The 22,221-nt window shown below is 43.6% G+C and overlaps 1 protein-coding gene across 1 annotated transcript in view; it reads right to left on the bottom strand.

Annotated features, from left to right (window-relative positions):
* The window catches only part of LOC115161786 (A-kinase anchor protein 6), a 238,109-nt gene that overhangs the window by 115,174 nt on the left and 100,714 nt on the right, over positions 1 to 22,221 (bottom strand). The window contains exons 5-7 of the mRNA XM_029712567.1: positions 21,666 to 21,788; positions 14,191 to 14,281; positions 12,595 to 12,770 (exon numbers count right to left, since the gene is read on the bottom strand). Coding sequence (XP_029568427.1) covers positions 12,595 to 12,770; positions 14,191 to 14,281; positions 21,666 to 21,788 — 390 coding nt within the window. The remainder of the gene's footprint in view (positions 1 to 12,594; positions 12,771 to 14,190; positions 14,282 to 21,665; positions 21,789 to 22,221) is intronic.

Here is a 22,221-nt window from a genome sequence, read left to right on the forward strand (position 1 = left end):
AGCAATAACCTGGGGCCAGTTATAACCGTGCTGTACCTTGATATACCTAAGACCCGCTCCATATGCAGCGTAGTGGTGTGGCATATCTCTGGTGTGGCATAGCACTTGTTAATATACTGTATTTCCAGTGAACAGAATGGTTGATGATGATGACAGCAACGGTGGTCCCTCACCCCCTCCGGTCTCTCTACCTCACCCTGTCTCCCCCCCTTTCCTTGCCCCTGTCCCCTACTCATCCTGCTCCTCCCTCCCACTCTTCCTCCCACGTCTCTCCCCCACTGCACTGCAGTCAGCAGGGCCGGCTGGGTGAAATGTGGGCCCTGGGGCAGACAAGCTGTCTGGGAGCAGCAGCAGATAAGGCCCTGCTGCTTTTACATACATATACACACAGGCAGCCAGGCCAGCATTAGTATATGCCACTGACACCTGTCAGGGCACAGATGACCTGAATAATCCCACTCTGAGGACCTAGATATTGTACCACTGGGGGCGATGGAGGAAGCGGTGGGTAGGATAGCCAACACCTACTCTGATGAAGCTATAATGTGATGTGGTGGAGGCATGGTAATGGTAACGTCGCCCAAATATCCCCAGAGTGCAGGGTGTCGTTTGGTCACTGACTTGGGGCTGTTTCGTCAAGCTGGTTAACTGGATTTGTGTCCCCCGTGCCCAAACGAACATGGTCTAATCTGAAGGGATCACTGGCAGAGTGATGGGGTTACTGAGAGGAAGGAAGGGCCCATCCACACCTGCTTCTAGAGCGATATGGTGCGTTCCAACTCAGACTGACTGACTGACTGACTGACTGACTGACTGACTGACTGACTGACTGACTGACTGACACATATACGGACTGGCGGACGGATTAACGGACTGACGGACACAAGATCTAAAGCATGCTACTTTTGACAAATAACACACATCACCAAAGTTTCCGTAGATGTCAATGATGTTAGCTAACAATTATGCTGCAATTTCACAAATGTATTTCCATGTTGAAACTGTTCAAATTGCAGAATATTTTGTCTCAGAGAGAGAATCACCAGCTACTAGCTTATCAACATGAATGACAGCCGTAAATGGAGAGAGAATTGATGATGGGGCTGTGGCTGTGGCTGTGCTGTGGCTGTGGCTGTACTGCGGCTGTGGCTGTACTGTGCTGTGGCTGTGCTGTGCTGTGCTGTGCTGTGGCTGTGCTGTGGCTGTGCTGTGCTGTGGCTGTGCTGTGGCTGTGCTGTGGCTGTGCTGTGGCTGTGCTGTGGCTGTGCCATGTATAGCATGAACATTGGAGCATGATGAGGAGGTGAAAGGAGAATCACGGGGGATGAGAGCAAGGGACATTAAAATACTTTCTCCTTTACATAAACTATGTGTGTGTGTGCGTGCGTATGTGTGTGCCTGCGCGTGTGTGTGCTTAGGCCGTATGTGTTGGAACGTGTTTGTGGGCTTGCGTGCGAGTCCATGCATGTATGTTTGTTTGTGTTTGTGTGGTCAACACCTGTCAGTTCTGCCGTCCACAGAGGCTGTGAGTGAGAGAGTCAGAGGCACAGAGACAGAGCCTACTGCTGCAATCCCTGTGATATGACAGACAGACAGCTCCTAAATATTACACTGTTATGTTCTGCTGGCCAAACCACCAGGGCTCAGGGAGGGACGCATCACACACCACCGCCACTAGAGAGTAGAGCTGCATCCCAAATGGCACCCTATTCCCTTTATAGGGCACTACTTTTGACCAGGGCCCATAGGGCTCTGGTCAAAAGTAGTGCACTATAGGGAGCCATTTGAGACAAAGCATAGGTGACTTAGAACATAGCTTTAACTTGATTCCACAATAATATATAACCCATGTTAACATCAGAGGAAATCTGAACACACACAGAAGTTCCCTTGTAAGAGTAATCTCCCTCCTCTTATCTGATATTCACATGTACTGTATTTACATGAATCACGTACAGAACAGGCTATGTTCTTCCATAACTGTGTTTAAAGCTTTGGGAGATAACATGGGGAGTGTCACGTCCTGACCAGTAAAAGGGGTTATTTGTTATAGTAGTTTGGTCAGGGCGTGGCAGGTGGTGTTTGTTTTGTGTGTTTCGGGGTTTTGATGTGTGTTCTATATTTTTCTATTTCTATGTTCCCTATCTATGTTTTGTATTTCTGTGTTTTGGCCTGGTATGGCTCTCAATCAGGGACAACTGTACATCGTTGTCGCTGATTGGGAGCCAAACTTAGGTAGCCCTTTTTCCACCTGTCTGCTGTGGGAAGTTGTTTTTGCATCGCTGTGAGTAGCCTGCGAAACTGTTCGTTCGTTGTGTTGCTTCTTGTTTTGGTTTTTGTTGGTTCACCGTTTATATTAAAGTATGATGAACCCAACCCACGCTGCGCCTTGGTCTCATTCCAACAACGGACGTTACAGGGAGTGTGTATTGGTTTGATTCCCTGAGTTGTGCATCCTTCTGGTGACTGGCGATGGAAAATAACCCTACAACAATAAAGCCGGCATTCCCAAGTATACAAATGTAACCTTCTTAGTTACCATGAACACTAAACGTTCTGGGGTGCATCCCAAATAGCAGCCTACTCCCTACAGTAGAGTGCATTTGGAAAGTATTTACAGACCCCTTCTCTTTTTCCAAATGTTGTCATTCTAAAATTGATTAAATAAATGTTTTTCCTAATCAATCTACGCACAATACCCCATAATGATGAAGCGAAAACGGGTTTGTAGGAATGTTTGCAAATTTATGAAAAAACAGAAATACCTTATTTACGTACGTTTTCAGACCCTTTGCTATGAGACTTGAAATTGAGCTCAGTTGCATCATGTTTCCATTGATCATAATTGAGATGTTTCTATAATTTGATTGGAGTCCACCTGTGGTAAATCCAATTGATTGGACATGATTTGGAAAGGCACACACCTCTATAAGGTCCCACAGTTAACAGTGCATGTCAGAGCAAAAACCAAGCCATGAGGTCGAAGGAATTGTCCGTAGAGCTCCGAGACAGGATTGTGTCGAGGCACAGATCTGGAGAAGGGTACCAAAACATTTCTGCAGCATCGAAGGTCCCCAAGAACAGTGGCCTCCATCATTCTTAACCCTTGTGTAGTCTTAACATTCTGTATACTCCCCATGTCCTAAGGGTCAAACATGACTCGCCTTCACTAAACCCCTAAAATAAAGCAGCTTAATTGAATTTTAAACCCCAAATCTATTTTGCATGAAGAAACAACCTGTCATTCATCACAAACTTTGTGAATATCTGGATTTTCCCTCTTCACAATGCAGAAAGACTGCATTTATTCAGTGGACACCACTCATTTTTATTACAACACACCTGTCATAATTGTTTTCTTTACTAGAGGTTTATTCTTATTATTGCTAAAGTTAGCGCATAAGTGTAAAAAAAAAAATCTTAGCAAGAGATAGCACTTGTATAGCCTAAGAAAGTAGCAGAAATGTGCAGAAATGTACTTTTGAATGCATTTTATTGAAGGGAAACAATAACAGCCTTGAACTTTTTTGCAATATAGTGATATATTCTTATATACTGTACAATGAGGAATTCAACTACAAAATGCTAGTCTTCTCCCATTTTTAAACCATTGCACCCACTCACAAGGTGTATAAACAACAACAATAAGAATAAAATAAGATAGTAGATACAAAACGAAAACGTGAAGAACATAAATCAATCAACTCTAATTAGCACATGTAGGACAGTATGCAAGTGTGTGTGCATGGACTTTGCAGATGTATTTCTCACATGTGCAGCACATAGTATTTGTTTTACAGTCCTTCTTTGGGGGGCAGATTGGCATCTCATCCTCTTGCTTGCCACAGCTGCAGCCTCAGGTGGATCAGGGCAAGATTCAGCCCCCTGAACAGCTTTCACAAGCGCTGCAGAGGTGGGGTTACAAGTGCCTTTACCAGCTGCCCCAGGAACAACCTCCTCTTGTTCCGCTTATCAGGCATCCAGGTAGGGTTGATCTTGTTCCATATCACAAAAGCATTGTATGAGGACACATCAATGATGTTATGGAAGATGACCATGGGCCAGTGGGCAATCATCCTGCTGCAATGTAAGTTCCAATCACCTTGTCCAGGTTGTTTACGCCTCCTTTGTTGTGGTTGTAGTCCAGGATGATGGCTTGCTTCCTGTCCTCACAATCACTGATCTCAGCCGTTGTGTGCAGTGTGCTCAGGATGACCATATTCTTGTTCCTCTTTGGGAGGTAAGAAACTAGAGTGGTGGTGGAGGTGAAGGCAAACTTTGATGAGCAGGCCTCTCTCCCCCTTGTTGCGAGGAGTGCAGGGGGGAGCTCAAGCTTGTTCTTTCTAACTGTGCCAACCATGGTGATCTTCCTCTTCAGGAGCTGCTGGCTAAGTTCATAAGAGGTAACGAAATTGTCACCCACCTCTCCCAGACCTCTTTTATGGCTGGCAGTTTGTCTCTCACACACGTCTTGCAGGTCTTGACTCACGGTTATCAAATCGTAGCATTCTTGAGAGAGTGTGAAAGACTTTCAGCGGCATCGTGGCACGGAAAATCGCCCTTCCACTCTCTGCATCCCAGAGAGTACATGTAATCTCGCCTCGGGACCTATACACACCCGCCCTATGTAGGCATGCAGGTCAATCTCATCCATCCTTTTCCAGTTGTTTCCATATTAACAGAAACCCTCCAAATTTGTCATCTCCAGGATGATTTTTTCGATGACTGGTTTGATAAACATGTAGAATGTTGAGGCAATGTCCTGGGCAACTGAATGTCTTGTGGGCCCTGGGGTCATCCTTATGACATTTTGTGCTGCCATCCTGCCCTGGTTGTCATATGGTCACAAGGACATGTTATTTTGCTGTTCTTTGACAAAATGTCTCTCTTTCAGCTTGGGGGATTTCTTCTTCATCTGAAGATGTATTCTTCCCCATATTCTTCTTCAGATACCTCCTCCTCTTCTAAATCAATGTTCTCCTGGACATCTGAATAAATCAGATCTACGACCTGTTGGGCACTGAAACGTGCACTCATGGCTTCAGCAAAGAGAGAACTGGGGGGACTGTCAACTGCAGCACCTTTATAGCCTCTGACTGCATTCCCCATTAGTAAACAATGCTTTCAAGAAATTATTATTTTGTCTGAAATTATTTTTTATTGGGTCGTGTTGGGTCGTGGAGGAGAGATGCTGCACATGCACAAGAAAGTTTTAGTCTTGTCTGAGTTCAATCAGTAGCACACAATCTCAATTTCTTATTGTATGTGTGTGTGTTTGTGGGTGTGTCTGTGTGTGTCTTTGTGGATTTTGTGGTGTGTAAATGATTTTACAACTGCCGGGTCAAAAATGACCCCAAGACAATCTTTGTACCCTGGTGGTGCACAGAGTTCATGGAAATATGAACAAAGGTGATGTTTCACTTTTTCTAATGTTGGGGTCACTCTAGGAAGAGTCATAAAAATTTCACGTTGAAAAAATATCATTTACGGGGTTTTCTCTGCTGTTAAACATAGTGGCGGGTCATTTTTTACCTCTTAAGGATGCGCCCCTTTTTATTAATTTTCACCTAAAATGACATACCCAAATCTAACTGCCTGTAGCTCAGGCCCTGAAGCTAGGATATGCATATTCTTGGTACCATTTGAAAGGAAACACTTTTTTATTTTTAAAGGAAACACTTTTAAGTTTGTGTAAATGTGAAAGGAATGTAGGAGAATATACAGTGAGGGAAAAAAGTATTTGATCCCCTGCTGATTTTGTACGTTTGCCCACTGACAAAGAAATGATCAGTCTATAATTTTAATGGTAGGTTTATTTGAACAGTGAGAGACAGAATAACAACAACAAAAATCCAGAAAAACACATGTCAAAAATGTTATAAATTGATTTGCATTTTAATGAGGGAAATAAGTATTTGACCCCCTCTCAATCAGAAAGATTTCTGGCTCCCAGGTGTCTTTTATACAGGTAACAAGCTGAGATTAGGAGCACACTCTTAACCTGTTGGGGGTAGGGGGCAGTATTTGCACGGCCGGATAAAAAACATACCCGATTTAATCTGGTTATTACTACTGCCCAGAAACTAGAATATGCATATAATTATTGGCTTTGGATAGATAACACCCTAAAGTTGCTAAAACTGTTTGAATGGTGTCCGTGAGTATAACAGAACTCATATGGCAGGCAAAAACCTGAGAAGATTCCTTACAGGAAGTGGCCTGTCTGACAATTTCTTGGGCGTCTTGACTCTCTTTATTCAAAACTGAGGATCTCTGCTGTAACGTGACACTTCCTACGGCTCCCATAGGCTCTCAGAAGGCGGGAAAAAGCTGAATGATGTCTTTGGAGCCCCTGGCTGAAAAACATTAGCGCCTTTGGTAAGTGGTCGATCAGAGTACAATGAGACTGAGGCGCGTGCACGAGGCGACCCCATGTTTTTATTTTCTCTGTCTTTGAACGAAAACAGGGTTTCCCGGTCGGAATATTATCGCTTTTTTACGAGAAAAATGGCATAAAAATTGATTTTAAACAGCGGTTGACATGCTTCGAAGTACGGTAATGGAATATTTAGAATTTTTTGTCACGAAACGCGTCGGGCGCGTCACCCTTCTTTACCCTTCGGATAGTGTCTTGAACGCACGAACAAAACAGAGGATATTTGAACATAACTATGGATTATTTTGAACCAAACCAACATTTGTTATTGAAGTAGAAGTCCTGGGAGTGCATTCTGACGAAGAACAGCAAAGGTAATACAATTTTTCTTATAGTAAATCTGACTTTGGTGAGGGCTAAACTTGGTGGGTGTCTAAATAGCTAGCCCGTGATGGCTGGGCTATCTACTCAGAATATTGCAAAATGTGCTTTCACCGAAAAGCTATTTTAAAATCGGACATAGCGATTGCATAAAGGAGTTCTGTATCTATAATTCTTAAAATAATTGTTATGTTTTTTGTGAACGTTTATCGTGAGTAATTTAGTAAATTCACCGGAAGTTTGCGGTGGGTATGCTAGTTCTGAACGTCACATGCTAATGTAAAAAGCTGGTTTTTGATATAAATATGAACTTGATTGAACAAAACATGCATGTATTGTATAACATAATGTCCTAGGATTGTCATCTGATGAAGATCATCAAAGGTTAGTGCTGCATTTAGCTGTCTTCTGGGTTTTTGTGACATTATATGCTAGCTTGAAAAATGGGTGTGAGATTATTTCTGGCTGGGTACTCTGCTGACATAATCTAATGTTTTGCTTTCGTTGTAAAGCCTTTTTGAAATCGGACAGTGTGGTTAGATTAACGAGAGTCTTGTCTTTAAAATGGTGTAAAATAGTAATATGTTTGAGAAATTGAAGTAATAGCATTTCTAAGGTATTTGAATAACGCGCCACGGGATTCCACTGGCTGTTGAGTAGGTGGGACGATTTCGTCCCACCTACCCTAGAGAGGTTTTAAAGGGAGTGCTCCTGATCTCAGCTTGTTACCTGTATAAAAGACACCTGTCCACAGAAGCAATCAATCAATCAGATTCCAAACTCTCCACCATGGCCAAGACCAAAGAGCTCTCCAAGGATGTCAGGGACAAGATTGTAGACCTATACAGGGCTGGAATGGGCTACAAGACCATCGCCAAGCAGCTTGGTGAGAAGGTGACAACAGTTGGTGTGATTATTTGCAAATGGTAGAAACACAAAAGAACTGTCAATCTCCCTCGGCCTGGGGCTCCATGCAAGATCTCACCTCAGGGAGTTGCAATGATCATGAGAACGGTGAGGAATCAGCCCAGAACTACACGGGAGGATCTTGTCAATGATCTCAAGGCAGCTGGGACCATAGTCACCAAGAAAACAATTGGTAACACACTACGCCGTGAAGGACTGAAATCCTGCAGCGCCCGCAAGGTCCCCCTGCTCAAGAAAGCACATATACATGCCCGTCTGAAGTTTGCCAATGAACATCTGAATGATCCAGAGGACAACTTGGTGAAAGTGTTGTGGTCAGATGAGACCAAAATGGAGCTCTTTGGCATCAACTCAACTCGCCGTGTTTGGAGGAGAAGGAATGCTGCCTATGACCCCAAGAACACCATCCCCACCGTCAAACATGGAGATGGAACCACCAAGACTCTTCCTAGAACAGGCCACTTGGCCAAACTGAGCAATCAGGGGGAGAAGGGCCTTGGTCAGGGAGGTGACCAAAAACCCGATGGTCACTCTGACAGAGCTCTAGAGTGCCTCTGTGGAGATGAGAGAATCTTCCAGAAGGACAACCATCTCTGTAGCACTCCACCAATCAGGCCTTTATGATAGTGGCCAGACAGAAGCCACTCCTCGGTAAAAGGCATATTACAGTTCGTTTGGAGTTTGCCAAAAGGCACCTAAAGGACTCTCAGACCATGAGAAACAAGATTCTCTGGTCTGATGAAACCAAGAATGAATTCTTTGGCCTAAATGCCAAGCGTCACTTCTGGAGGAAACCTGGCACCTTCCCTACGGTGAAGCATGGTGGTGACAGCATCATGCTGTGGGGATGGGAGACTAGTCAGGTCCGAGGCAAGAATGAACAGAGCAAAGTACAGAGAGATCCTTGATGAAAACCTGATCCAGAGCACTCAGGACCTCAGACTGGGGTGAAGGTTCAACTTCCAACAGGACAACGACCCTAAGCACACAGCCAAGACAATGCAGGATTGGCTTCGGGACAAGTCTCTTAATGTCCTTGAGTGGCCCAGCTAGAGCTCGGACTTGAACCCGATCGAACATCTCTGGAGAGACCTGAAAATAGCTGTGCAGCGACGCTCCCCATCCAACCTGACAGAGCTTGAGAGGATCTGCAGAGAAGAATGGGAGAAACTCCCCAGATACAGGTGTGCCAAAGAAGACCAAGAAGACAGTGAATGTTCCTGAGTGGCTGAGTTACAGTTTTGACTTAAATCTCCTCGAAAATCTATGGCAAGAGCTGAAAATGGTTGTGGAAGAATTTTGAAAAGAATAATGGGCAAATGCGGCACAATCCAGTTGTGGAAAGCTCTTAGAGACTTGCCCTGAAGGCACTGTAGTAAGTGCCTATTAATTGCCAAATAAAGCAACAGGGTTGACTAACAGGGTTGACGATTTCCTCTTTAAATCAGCCATAAATCCCCTTGTGATACGAGGAATGGAAGCTTGTTGCAACAGGGAGAGACAATTGAATGCAACAGGGAGAGGCAATTGAATGCAGGCTTCACAAAAATACATGTTATTTTTAAAACATTTCAAGCCTTTCTATCTATGGGTAACAGTCATGTTAATACTTGACCACTCAGTTTCCACCACAAAACACCAGAAAATGATCAAAAAAGAGTAGAACCAGCTCACCTGCCTTTACACTATGATTTGATTATTCAATGTTTATGAAAATAATATTTTTAAAGGAATAGTTTCACCATATTAAAACAAGAGTTCAGTTCACGTAACAGGGTTGACCTTAAAATTAGGGAAAGGCGTGAATGAATCCCTTATCACATAAATAAATGACTTTGTCAATGCAAAAACATAAATAGGGATTTACAATGATGGTAAAACTTGGAGAAATGTTGCGATTAAGTTGGTTAAAATATTTCTAAAAGTGTGTCACGACTGTCAAAGGGAGTAGACCAAGGTGCAGCGTGGTGAGTGTTCATCTTTGTATTTAATTATAAATCAGAACACTACAAACAAAAGAATAAACAATGACAATGACCATAACGTCTTGTAGGCTTAACAAGCAGTACAAAAATCAGATCCCACAACTACAGGTAGGGAAAGGCTGCCTAAGTATGATTCCTAATCAGAGACAACGATAGACAGCTGCCTCTGATTAGGAACCATACTTGGCTCAAAACAAAGAAATAGACATCATAGAATGCCCACCCCACACCCTGACCTAACCACATAGAGAAACAAACCCTCTTTCTCAGGTCAGGGCGTGACAAAGTGACACCATGTTGATGGAGGGACATGTCAAAATGCTGAGTTTTTGTCACTTCAGCAAGATTTTTTTCATATAAAAAAATCTGATGTATTGAATTCTCCATGTGGTCTATATTAAAGGGCATTTCATTTAATATAACAGGCTTTTAAAATGCAATATTGGTGCATCATTTCTACTTAAAATATCAAAAGGGATGGGGCCTCCCGAGTGGTACAGCAGTCTAAGGCCCTGCATCACAGTGCTAGAGGCGTCACTACAGACCCTGGTTCAATCCCAGGCTGTGTCACAACCGGCCGTGATCGGGTGTCCCATAGGGTGGCGCTCAATTGGCCCAGCATCGTCTGGGTTAGGGGAGGGTTTGGCCGGGGGGGCTTTACTTGGCTCATCACACTCTAGTGACTCCTTGTGGGGGACCAGGCGCCTGCAGGCTGACAGTTGAACGGTGTTTCCTCCGACATATTGCTGCGGCTGGCTTCCGGTAAAGCGAGCGGGTGTTAAGAAGTGCGGCTTGGCAGGTCATGTTTTGGAGGATGCATGACTTGACCTTTACCTCCCGAGCCCGTTCCAGCGATGAGACAAGATTGAAATTGGGAAGAAAAAGGGGTAATATACACAGAAAAAATATAGATATCAAATGGATGCAAAAGGCATTATTTTCATGGAAAGACCCCATTATTTGCCAGGGGATTTTGAGAAGCAGCTTGTTATTGAGACTGAAGCGTCTCTGTCTAATCTTCCCCAACAATTGAATTAGAGGGGAATAAGACAAGGTTCCCTCAGGATTACCATTTGACCAGCATCTAGCCATGTTCAAAACTTTATGGTCCCATGGAAAATGATTCAGACTCAGGAACATCAACACGGAGAGACAACGGCAGGAGCATATGCTCTCCGCAATAACAACAAACCGTTATGGGCGCCAGGAGAGACGCACCTTGCTTTATACACACCTTAATGGGGGCAACGTTTGTGTCTAGTGACATGTTGCATTGCTCTTACATCTGTCATTTTTACATGCCGTAAATGAATGACCTCAAAGAGCACCTGTTGTTTTTAGACACATAAAAAATGTATGGGACACTGGAAATAAATATTGTCCTTGTTCTAAATCATAACAATGTTGATATTGGTTTTAACAATGAATTCCCAACATATAAAGCTGAAGTATATGGGCTATATTAGGTACACAAGCTCACCGTTATAACAAGCTAACATCTCTGCAACACACACACATTAAAAACATTCAAATAACCTTGGGCGAACCTCCTAAGTCGACAATGACTCGTCATAACGCCTGATGGATGAACAACAAACACAACCTGGACCAGACCTATGACTTATCATCCCATGTTTTGGATGACATCAACCCCGTCATCCATCCCTCAGATCAGAAGATGACACCTCTCATCTTTCCCCCGTCAACATCGTCCTATCAAATTTACCCAACCCCGTGCCCCCTCGTCAGAGAGTCAGGACGGGTCTAAACACTCAGTGCTGAGAGGAGATTTGTAGCTCCTTCCCTGACCTTCCCCCCACCACAATGGCCACCCTCTAATTAGGCAATGCATCTGATCTTCATTAACAGCTATGGGATAATGAATCACTGGCTCGTCTCTGTGTTAATTCGCTGCAACCAAGCAGCTAATGGATGTCAGAGCTGACTGATCACACTGATTGTGGTGATTTCTAATTGCAACAAAACAATTTAAAAGCAGCAGGATTATTTATGTTGTCGCCTACAACGTGAAAAGAGGGATGCGAGGAGATGCGAGGGGAGGAAAGGAAAAGGGATTGAGTTTCTAATTTGGTTCAGATGAAACAGAAGAGATTATGGTCAGAAGAAGGAAGAGTGAGGTGCGGCGCTGTGAAGATTGTGCCTCCACATTGCACGGCCCCCTGGGAAATCCTGCCGAGCTGTGCTGATGCTCTGACACGGCTGCTCATATCCTTTTGATGCACAAACACAAATACATTTGTCTCTCTCTGCCTGGGTCTCTCTGGGTAAGTGAAAAGGATGCCTCCATCCACCAAAGTCAGATTGGAGTGTAAATTACTAAATCACAATTGGCAATTAAACAATGAGCAATCGTAACCTAGAATGACAATGCCAGTAATTACACATTAAATGCAAAGAACAAAGTGGGTTTCACACATTTTGAGCTATAAATAATTGTGTGTGATTTTTTTGTCTACTGTTCGTGTGTGTGTGTGTGTGTGTGTGTGTGTGTGAGTGTGTGTGTGCATTTGCTGCATTTTGTCTTCTCAAATTATTCATGCAGCCACCACCATTGCTTTAGAGTTTATTTATGAAATATGTAATATTCACATCATGCACATCTATGTGTGTCCCCCTTCACCCCCAGTGACTTCTAACTGGGAAGCTTTACTTTAGCTGTTTCTTATGCTAATAGCACCAACCCCTTCCCATCTCCCCCTTCTGTTTGTTTATTTTGCTGAGCGAGCACTGGATAGCCCCGGGCGAGAGGGAGAGGAAAGGAGACGGAGAGGAGAGGGAGAGCGGGTGGACTTCAGTCAGTGGCAGGAGGACAGGCACGCGGGCCGGCAGGAGGACAGGCACCGGCGGGCGGGCGGTGGGATATGGGAGATATGAGGAAATGTAGCCTGTGTGGCTACAGTTTACCTTTGGGCTGGCCAGCGGGCCCGTAGTCTCTGCCTCCTGAGAGGCCTCGGCCTCAGTGGCCAGGATGTGGGCTTTGATGGCGTCCAGAGTCCGCAGCATCCAGCTGTGCTGCCGGCGGATCTGCCTCTGGAGTTGCTGCCACTGGTGTACGACCATCTGGAGCATGTCCCTCAGGCCTGGAATGATAGACAATAGAGAGAGAGAGAGAGAAAGAGTCTGTGGATTAGCCACTACCTATGAACTTACTTTCATTCCGACCCACCCACCCTCCTATAATCCTTCATTCACTGATGTACTGGTATTTATAATTTTATTATGCTAAACTCTTTTATCCTTTATCATTATCATCATCATTTTTATTATTATTATTATATACCTTGTTTATTAGTCTTTTAAACGTGAGTGAGGTAATTGCTCTTTATTTGATATGATCATGAATTCTTCAGTGGTCCACCTTGCTCTCTCTAACCTGAACACAGATGCCTATGTGATCTGCCATACAGTATGCCAACTAATGTACAGTATATGAACACACCAGTATGTGTACTGCATGTGATGAGTAGCTGGTTTAGAGTTAAACCCCTCCCACAACACACTGCGTTCCCCTGCAGAACCATCACAGTGTTACTCCAGCCCTGTGTCTCTCTACCAGCAGGACACTGTCCCAGCAGCCATGATTCACCCAAATCCTGTTTGAACAAAGTGATCAAATCAAGATGAATGAGCCAAGGCAGAATGTGACCCTGTAATGCACGCACGCACGCACACACACACTATCTATCTAGTGACTGGCTGCTCAACAATGTCACACACCGCTCATACCTGTGGAATGATCATGAGTGATCTGCAGAGTTGCTAGGAAACCAGGTATTAGTGTCTGCAGCACAGGAAGTAAGGGGAGATATTTGCTGGCTGGTTGACTGGTTGGCTGGATGGATGCTTTAGGTGAATAATCGGCCCAGCAGAGGGGAGAAAACGTCTGGAAGATGGCCTCTAACTCAGGCCCTGCTGTTTCTAATTCCACCTATCTTCATAAACACAGCGCCTCCCTCAATCACTCCCTCTCCTTTTCTATCGCTCTTACTCCCTCGTCATGACCCTGGCCGTGACCCCACTCTCCGAGGGTGTCTCGGGGAGTTGGAATATGAAAAAAACACATTTCCAATTCACACATGTATTATACAAAGTTGTACATGTGTGAAGTAGGACAAATCAAATATAAGCGCCCACAAAATAATAATAATAATTATTATTATTATATACACCGTCTCCCTCCCTCACTTTTTCTCTCTCCTACTCGCTCGCTTCAAATACACAGCGTCCCACTCCCTCTCCTCTTTCCACCTCTCTGCCTCTCCTCTCTATCTTTTCTCGACCCAGTCACAAGCACCAATCACTCCCAGCCTGTCCAAACTCACTCACTCAATCCACTGCAGATAGAATGACATTGGTAATGTATGTTGAAAAAAGCTGTTTCTTTCCCCCCTCCCCCTTGCTTGAGAAGCGGTTACTTTAAGATGTATACATTCTGAAGGTCAGTATGTTAATATAACCATTAATAATAAATGTGAGGGTTGAGAGCAGTGAGAGCCGTACCGTTGGAGAGGATGATTTCCAGCAGCTGCCTGCCTTCCTCCACTACACAGTCTTTCAGGGAGCAGTGACTGTCCACGTTCAACATGAAACTCTGCAACACAGACAACATATTAACACAGTCTTTCAGGGAGCAGTGACTGTCCACGTTCAGCATGAAACTCTGCAACACAGACAACATATTAACACAGTCTTTCAGGGAGCAGTGACTGTCCACGTTCAACTTGAAGCTCTGGGAAAATAAAAAAGCTCTGGGAAAATAAATAAACATAAATATGGGTTGTATTTACAATGGTGTTTGTTCTTCACTGGTTGCCCTTTTCTTGTGGCAACAACTCACAGATCTTGCTGCTGTGATGCACACTGTGGTATTTCACCCAATAGATATGGGAGTTTATCAAAATTGTATAAAAATAAATTCTAAATCTTTGTGGGTCTGTGTAATCTGAGGGATATATGTTTCTAATATGGTCATACATTTGGTTAGGAAGTGCAGCTCAGTTTTCACCTAATTTTGTGGGCAGTGTGCACATAGCCTGTCTTCTCGAGAGCCAGGTCTGCCTACGGCGACCTTACTCAATAGCAAGGCTATGCTCGCTGACTCTGTACATAGTCAAAGCTTTCCTTCATATTGGTTCTGTCACAGTGGTCAGGTATTCTGCCACTGTGTACTCTCTGTTTAGGGCCAAATAGCATTCTAGTTTGCTCTATTTTTTGTTGATTCTTTCCAATGTCTCAAGTAATTATATTTTTTATTTTCTTATGATTTGGTTGGGTCTCTCTCTCTGAACATCACACCAAAAAAAGTCCCAGTCCCCACATCATACAAACATCTGACATAACCTCCAAGCACCCTCCATAATTCCTCAAGCTGTACTATACTCTACTTATTACATCGCATCACATTACATCCCTCTCCACTTCACTCTACAGTATCTTTACCATCTATCCTGAAATATTGGGACAGAAAAGATCTGTATCTGTAAAAAACAATCCAACATACAGAACACACAGAAATCCAACATACAGAACACACAGAAATCCAACATACAGAACACACAGAAATCCAACATACAGAACACACAGAAATCCAACATACAGAACACACAGAAATCCAACATAGGCTACTGAGTTGTTTTATTTAAAGGGATGATTCACAGACCCTCTCCCTCCATCCTCCTCTCCCAACAGACCATCCCTCCATCCCTTAAAGGGATCTATCATCCACCCATCCCCTAACTCTCCAACATGTGTGGAATATTCCCCCAAGCCCCCATATTACTATGATGTCTCTATTCCACTCTTGTTATTATCTTGAAAAATTCCCCAAACATTCCTTTTTCTACCCCCTCTCCGTTTTTCTCTATCTCCCCCATCCCGTCTTTCTGTGGGTGCAGAGCCAAGTGCTGTCGTGGTGCTAAGTGTAATCAAAGTGGAGAAAGAGAGAGAATGAGAGAGAGAGATGGAGAGAGAGAGAGAGAGAGAGAGAGATAAATTATATATATACTGTATATACAGTACCAGTCAAAAGTTTGGACACACCTACTACTCATTCAAGGGTTTTTCTTTATTTTTACTATTTTCTACATTGTAGAATAATAGTGAAGACGTCAAAACTATGAAATAACACATATGGAATCATGTAGTAAACAAAAAAAAAGTGTTAAACAAATCAAAATATATTTTATATTTGAGATTCTTCAAAGTATCTCTCAACCAGCTTCATGAGGTAATCACCTGGAATTCATTTCAAATAACAGGTGTGCCTTGTTAAAAGTTGTGGAATTTCCTTCATAATGCGTTTGAGCCAATCAGTTTTGTGACAAGGTAGGGGTGGCATACAGAATATAGCACTATTTGGTAAAAGACCAAGTCCATATTATGGCAAGAACAGCTCAAATAAGTAAAGAGAAACGACAGTTAATATGGGAAATTTCAAGAACATTGAAAGTTTCTTCAAGTGCAGTCGCAAAAACCATCAAGCGCTATGATGAAACTAGCTCTCATGAGGACCGCCAGGATCTGCTGCATAGGATAAGTTCATTAGAGTTAACTGCACCTCAGAATGCAGCCCAAATAAATGTTCAAGTAACAGACACATCTCAACAACTGTTCAGAGGAGACTGCGTGAATCAGGCCTTCATGGTTGAATTGCTGCAAAGAAACCACTACTGAAGGACACCAATAAGAAGAAGAGACTCACTTGGGCCAAGAAACAAGAGCAATGGACATTATACCGGTGGAAATATGTCCTTAAGCACGCAGCCAAGACAACACAGGAGTGGCTTCGGGATATTTACATTTACATTTAAGTCATTTAGCAGACGCTCTTATCCAGAGCGACTTACAAATTGGTGCATTCACCTTATGATATCCAGTGGAACAACCACTTTACAATAGTGCATCTAAATCTTTTAGATGTCTCTGAATGTCCTTGAGTGGCCCAGCCAGAGCCCAGACTTGAACCCGATCTCTGGAGAGACCTGAAATAGCTGTGCAGCAATGCTCCCCATCCAACCTGACAGAGCTTGAGAGGATCTGCAGAGAAGAATGGGAGAAACTCCCCAAATACAGGTGTGCCAAGCTTGTAGCGTCATACCCAAGAAGATGTGAGGCTGTAATCATAGCTAAAGGTGCTTGAACAAAGTGCCGAGTAAAGGGTATGATACTTATGTAAATGTGATATCAGTTTTTTGTTGTTTTTTTACATTTGCAAACATTTCTGAAAACCTGTTTTGGCTTTGCCATTATGGAGTATGGGGTATTGTGTGTAGATTGATGAAGAAAAAGTGAAGGGGTCTGAATACTTTCCCGAATGCACTGTATATATATAAAAGAGAGTGAGAGAACTGGGACCTGGAAGAGGGGGATGGGATATGCTGTTGAAGATGTTATGAGTGGTTGGGGGGTGGAGGGTGAATAAAGAGGGGGTGCTGAGGAATCCCAGGGGAGTGATGCAGTGAGGTGCTTGGAGTCATCGTCACCTTAGATTGTCATCTCCTTAGATCTCGGGCCGGCCTGTTGCTGGCGATTAGGGCCCGGTCTGATCTGACCAGCGTGCTGAAGGCGTGCCGCGACAACACAGCATTGGCTAAATGCTTCTGACGGCCTGCCGCCGAGAGAGCAAGTAGAGGAGCACTGAACGAGGCCCGGCTCTACTTCACTGGGCAGAATAGATGAAGGGGAATGGGACACCTAGCTCACTAAGTAACTAGAAGATGCCCTCGGTGACTCACTCTAACGCTGATCCAGGAACAGCAGAGCAGCCAAAATGGAGTTGTTCACACTCATAGCAAGGCTCCGTCTGAAACGGTACCCTATTCCTTATATAGTTTGCCCTATCCGCTATATAGTGCACTGCTTTTGAAAGTAAGCCTATCCCAAACCATTCAGAGTTAATGGCTAACCGTAAGATTTTGGACTTAATGCCTAAACTTAACCCTAACCTTAATCTGGAGTTAATGGCTATACTTAACCCTAACCTTAAAAATCTGGAGTTAATGGCTAAACTTAACCCTAACCTTACAAATCTGGAGTTAATGGCTATACTTAACCCTAACCTTAAAAATCTGGAGTTAATGGCTAAACTTAACCCTAACCTTACAAATCTGGAGTTAATGGCTAAACTTAACCCTAACCTTACAAATCTGGAGTTAATGGCTAAACTTAACCCTAACCTTACAAATCTGGAGTTAATGGCTAAATTTAACCCTAACCTTACGAATCTGGAGTTAATGGCTGAACTTAATCCTAACCTTAAGAATCTGGAGTTAATGGCTAAATTTAACCCTAACCTTAAAAATCTGGAGTTAATGGCTAAACTTAACACCTAACTTTAAAAATCTGGAGTTAATGGCTAAATTTAACCCTAACCTTACAAATCTGTAGTTAATGGCAAAATGTAACCCTAACCTTAAAAATCTGGAGTTAATGGCTAAACTTAACCCTAACCTTAAAAATCTGGAGTTAATGGCTAAACTTAACCCTAATCTTAAAAATCTGGAGTTAATGGCTAAAGTTAACCTTAAACACTTTGAAATGTGACGTTTGAGAAACGCTGGAGATCCCTTCCAACTCCACTGAATTAGGTAAATCTGATTTGAGTTTTTTTGCACCTTACTTGTGGAATAATCTCCAAAACTCTCTAAAATTGGAGTTGATGCCTGTCAGGAAACTCAGACAGCTGATTAAGAATGTGTTTGTTTTATAGGATTGTGTTTCGCTTTTCGTGTATTGATGTGTATAGTGTATATTGATGTGTATTGATGTGTATAGTGTATATTGATGTGTATTGATGTGTATAGTGTATATTGATGTGTATTGATGTGTATAGTGTATATTGATGTGTATTGATGTGTATAGTGTATATTGATGTGTATTGATGTGTATAGTGTATATTGATGTGTATTGATGTGTATAGTGTATATTGATGTGTATTGATGTGTATAGTGTATATTGATGTGTATTGATGTGTATAGTGTATATTGATGTGTATTGATGTGTATAGTGTATATTGATGTGTATTGATGTGTATAGTGTATATTGATGTGTATTGATGTGTATAGTGTATATTGATGTGTATAGTGTATATTGATGTGTATTGATGTGTATAGTGTATATTGATGTGTATTGATGTGTATAGTGTATATTGATGTGTATTGATGTGTATAGTGTATATTGATGTGTATTGATGTGTATAGTGTATATTGATGTGTATTGATGTGTATAGTGTATATTGATGTGTATTGATGTGTATAGTGTATATTGATGTGTATTGATGTGTATAGTGTATATTGATGTATATCATTGTTTGATATAGGGCTCATCTGTAAAAGAGACCTTGGTCTCAGCATGACTCCCAGGCAAAATAAAGGCTATTATAAAAAAATTGTGCACTAATTCAAAAGTAGTGCATCATATAGGGAATAAGGTGCCATTTGGGAGGCAAACAGAGTGTTCAGCAGCAGAGAGAGAAAAGGACTGCAAGGCTTTGGGTGGATTAAGCTGGGGGCAGGACGGTTGTCACCAATTTGACACCTCTAGATGTGCAACAGCAGGGATAGGCAACTCGATTAATTCCCGGGCCGTTTTTTTGGGAGCCGGAAAATAATTATAATAATTTGCATACTTCAAACTGACCACAACTAAGCTCAAAAAGAGATTGTATTTGAAAATAACTATAATTTCATACCTTCATTACATTGATACACGATCACGTCTCTTTTTTTCCCGTGGGAATACTTGGGAACAGATTTCCTAAATTAAACTGATTTTATGCTTAACTGATTTTACAGTCTTTTTTAAAACATTTCTAAAAACTTTGGGGGCCAAAAGAAATCCCTCGCGGGCCGACCATTGTGCTACAGTTTGAAGCTCCTGGATTTGGAGCCCCTCGCTCCTCTTCTCACTCCTCTCAGGCTCAGGTGAGAGGACTGTAATCCCCACATCACATCACACATACAGACACACAGAAACACTGGGCAGGGACGTCATCTCACTGAAACAGAGGGAAGGCCAGAGGGAAGGCCAGAGGGAAGGCCAGAGGGAAGGACAGAGGGAAGGCCAGAGGGAAGGCCAGAGGGAAGGCCAGAGGGAAGGACAGAGGGAAGGCCAGAGGGAAGGCCAGAGGGAAGCACAGAGGGAAGGACAGAGGGAAGGCCAGAGGGAAGGACAGAGGGAAGGCCAGAGGGAAGGCCAGAGGGAAGGCCAGAGGGAAGCTCAGAGGGAAGGCCAGAGGGAAGGACAGAGGGAAGGACAGAGGGAAGGACAGAGGGAAGGCCAGAGGGAAGGCCAGAGGGAAGGCCAGAGGGAAGGACAGAGGGAAGGCCAGAGGGAAGGCCAGAGGGAAGGCCAGAGGGAAGGACAGAGGGAAGGACAGAGGGAAGGACAGAGGGAAGGCCAGAGGGAAGGACAGAGGGAAGGACAGAGGGAAACACAGAGGGAAGGACAGAGGGAGAGAGGGAAGAACCAACCCATGGGGAAGGGGCTCACACACAAACACACGACAGACACACACGGGTTGTGATGGAATTAAAGAGGCGCCACAGGGTGGAGGTGAGCTGGGAGGTAGGAAGGCTAAGGTAGTAAAAGTATTGGCTCACTCAAGCCAGAGAGGGAGATACCTGGCTACTGTCATAATAATAACAGACTAAAAAGTGACCTGCAAGGCATTTAATCTCCAATTCTATTTGATCAGATTTGTTTTGTGTTGGCATTACCATATTTCTGAGTAGCGTATCATATAACTAAATGGGATGACATTGAGATCTGACATTGAAATACCAATTTCAAAGCAGCCGGCTGCAATTGTATTTAATTTAATCAGTAGGGCCTTTGTAATAATGATTATCCAATAGCACTTTTTACATAAAAGTGGTGCTTGAGAGAAAGGGAGAGGAGAGAGAGAGAGAGAGAGAGAGAGAGAGAGAAGGGGGCTGTATCTACCTTCCTGTGTATTCTGTGTCTGTGTATTAAGGGGTTTGACACCCACTGGCTAGTGCCCCCCCCCCCCCCCCCCCCCCCCCACTCCTCTCTCTCTAACTATGGGCCTCTTGTCCTGACTGTTCATTTGCCACCATTGCAGAGTGGTCTCGTTAATGTGATTTAAAGAGCTGGATCAGCCATCAAGCTCAATCAATAGCCGTTTCATTTCGCGCCATCTCTCAATGCCTTATAAAGAGGCGCCTGCTCGGCCCGGGCTCACAGACATCTCGTTATCGCTCTCACAGGGGCACCGGAAAGAAGCGCAGCTCGCCGCCTCGCTAAGCTAGACTCATTCAACCCCCCTCCACCCCCAAAGCTACGTGCCAGCTGCAGCCCAAGACCAAACATTGAATTGGGAGCAGCTCCCCTCCACTCCCCTCCCCTGGAGCAGGGGGTGACTGAGGGAAACAAGTGCGCCTGGCAGGGCCCTTCTCAATCAATACTAACATGTGAAGCCCTTCCCAATAAAACATAACTACATCTTCCATCCATCAAGATGACAAAGTTCCACAACAAACCTCTGATACTGATAGAGATATACAGTATACACTTTTGTTGTGCTCACGTCCACAAACAGTGACAGACACACACACACAGTTCTGTACAAGATTAGGGATAAAATACAAATGCATGTGTACTGGGTGTTAGTGTTGTTGGCATGAAGAACAGAGTATACACATGTTTATATACATATATAATTATGCAGAGATGCACTCAGCAGGGAGCTATGCAGAGGCATATCGGCTGGTCTCTCTGGATGTATGCAAAGTGTCAGTGTGTGTGTGTGTGTGTGTGTGTGTGTGTGCAAGAGTGTGTGTCTGTCTGTTTGCGCATGTGTGTATGTGTGTGCTTTTGTGTGATTATGTGTATGTGTTTGTGCGCAGTTGCACATATGTTTGCTCTTGAGAGTGATTCATATGCAGTTATGAACTGTGCACGTTTTTGCATGTGAGCGCATGAGAGAGACAGTGTGTGTGTGTGTGTGTATATATCACCAGGTGTGTCTCCAGGTAGAGCTTGAGGCTGTCCATTTCAGCTTTGGGTGGCGTCCAGTTCTCTGTGGTCTCCAGGGCTTCCCTCAGCCAGCAGATAAACTCATCTAGTTTTTTCACAAAGCCCTACGAGAGAGAGAGAGAGAGAGAGAGAGAGAGAGAGAGAGAGAGAGAGAGAGAGAGAGAGAGAAAGAGTCAACCTACAACAGCGACTCTGGTGCTATTCTTGTTGTTGTTATGTGATATTTCACTCCTTGAGTTAAAACAACCAACTTTAGGGTGAATTGAGGGTATACACAGTACACGCATCAGTTTATACACACAAACAATGGGTTGATGGGAAAGATTTCCCATTAGTAACATTGCCCTTGATCAGCTAGAGGTGCTTAGTCAAAGAGAGGATGAGTGGAGGAGAGGCTCACTGTGTGGTGTGGGACTACTGCCATCCGCTGGTGAAGAAAGGCATTGACTTTTCCAAAACAGATAGACCTCTCTCTCGACAGTACTGTGGCGGGCATGTACTTGGACGGTTGCTTGCGTGTATTTCATTCATTACTAC

This window comes from Salmo trutta, chromosome 25 (genome assembly GCF_901001165.1).
Source record: "Salmo trutta chromosome 25, fSalTru1.1, whole genome shotgun sequence".
NCBI classification, from domain to species: domain Eukaryota; kingdom Metazoa; phylum Chordata; class Actinopteri; order Salmoniformes; family Salmonidae; genus Salmo; species Salmo trutta.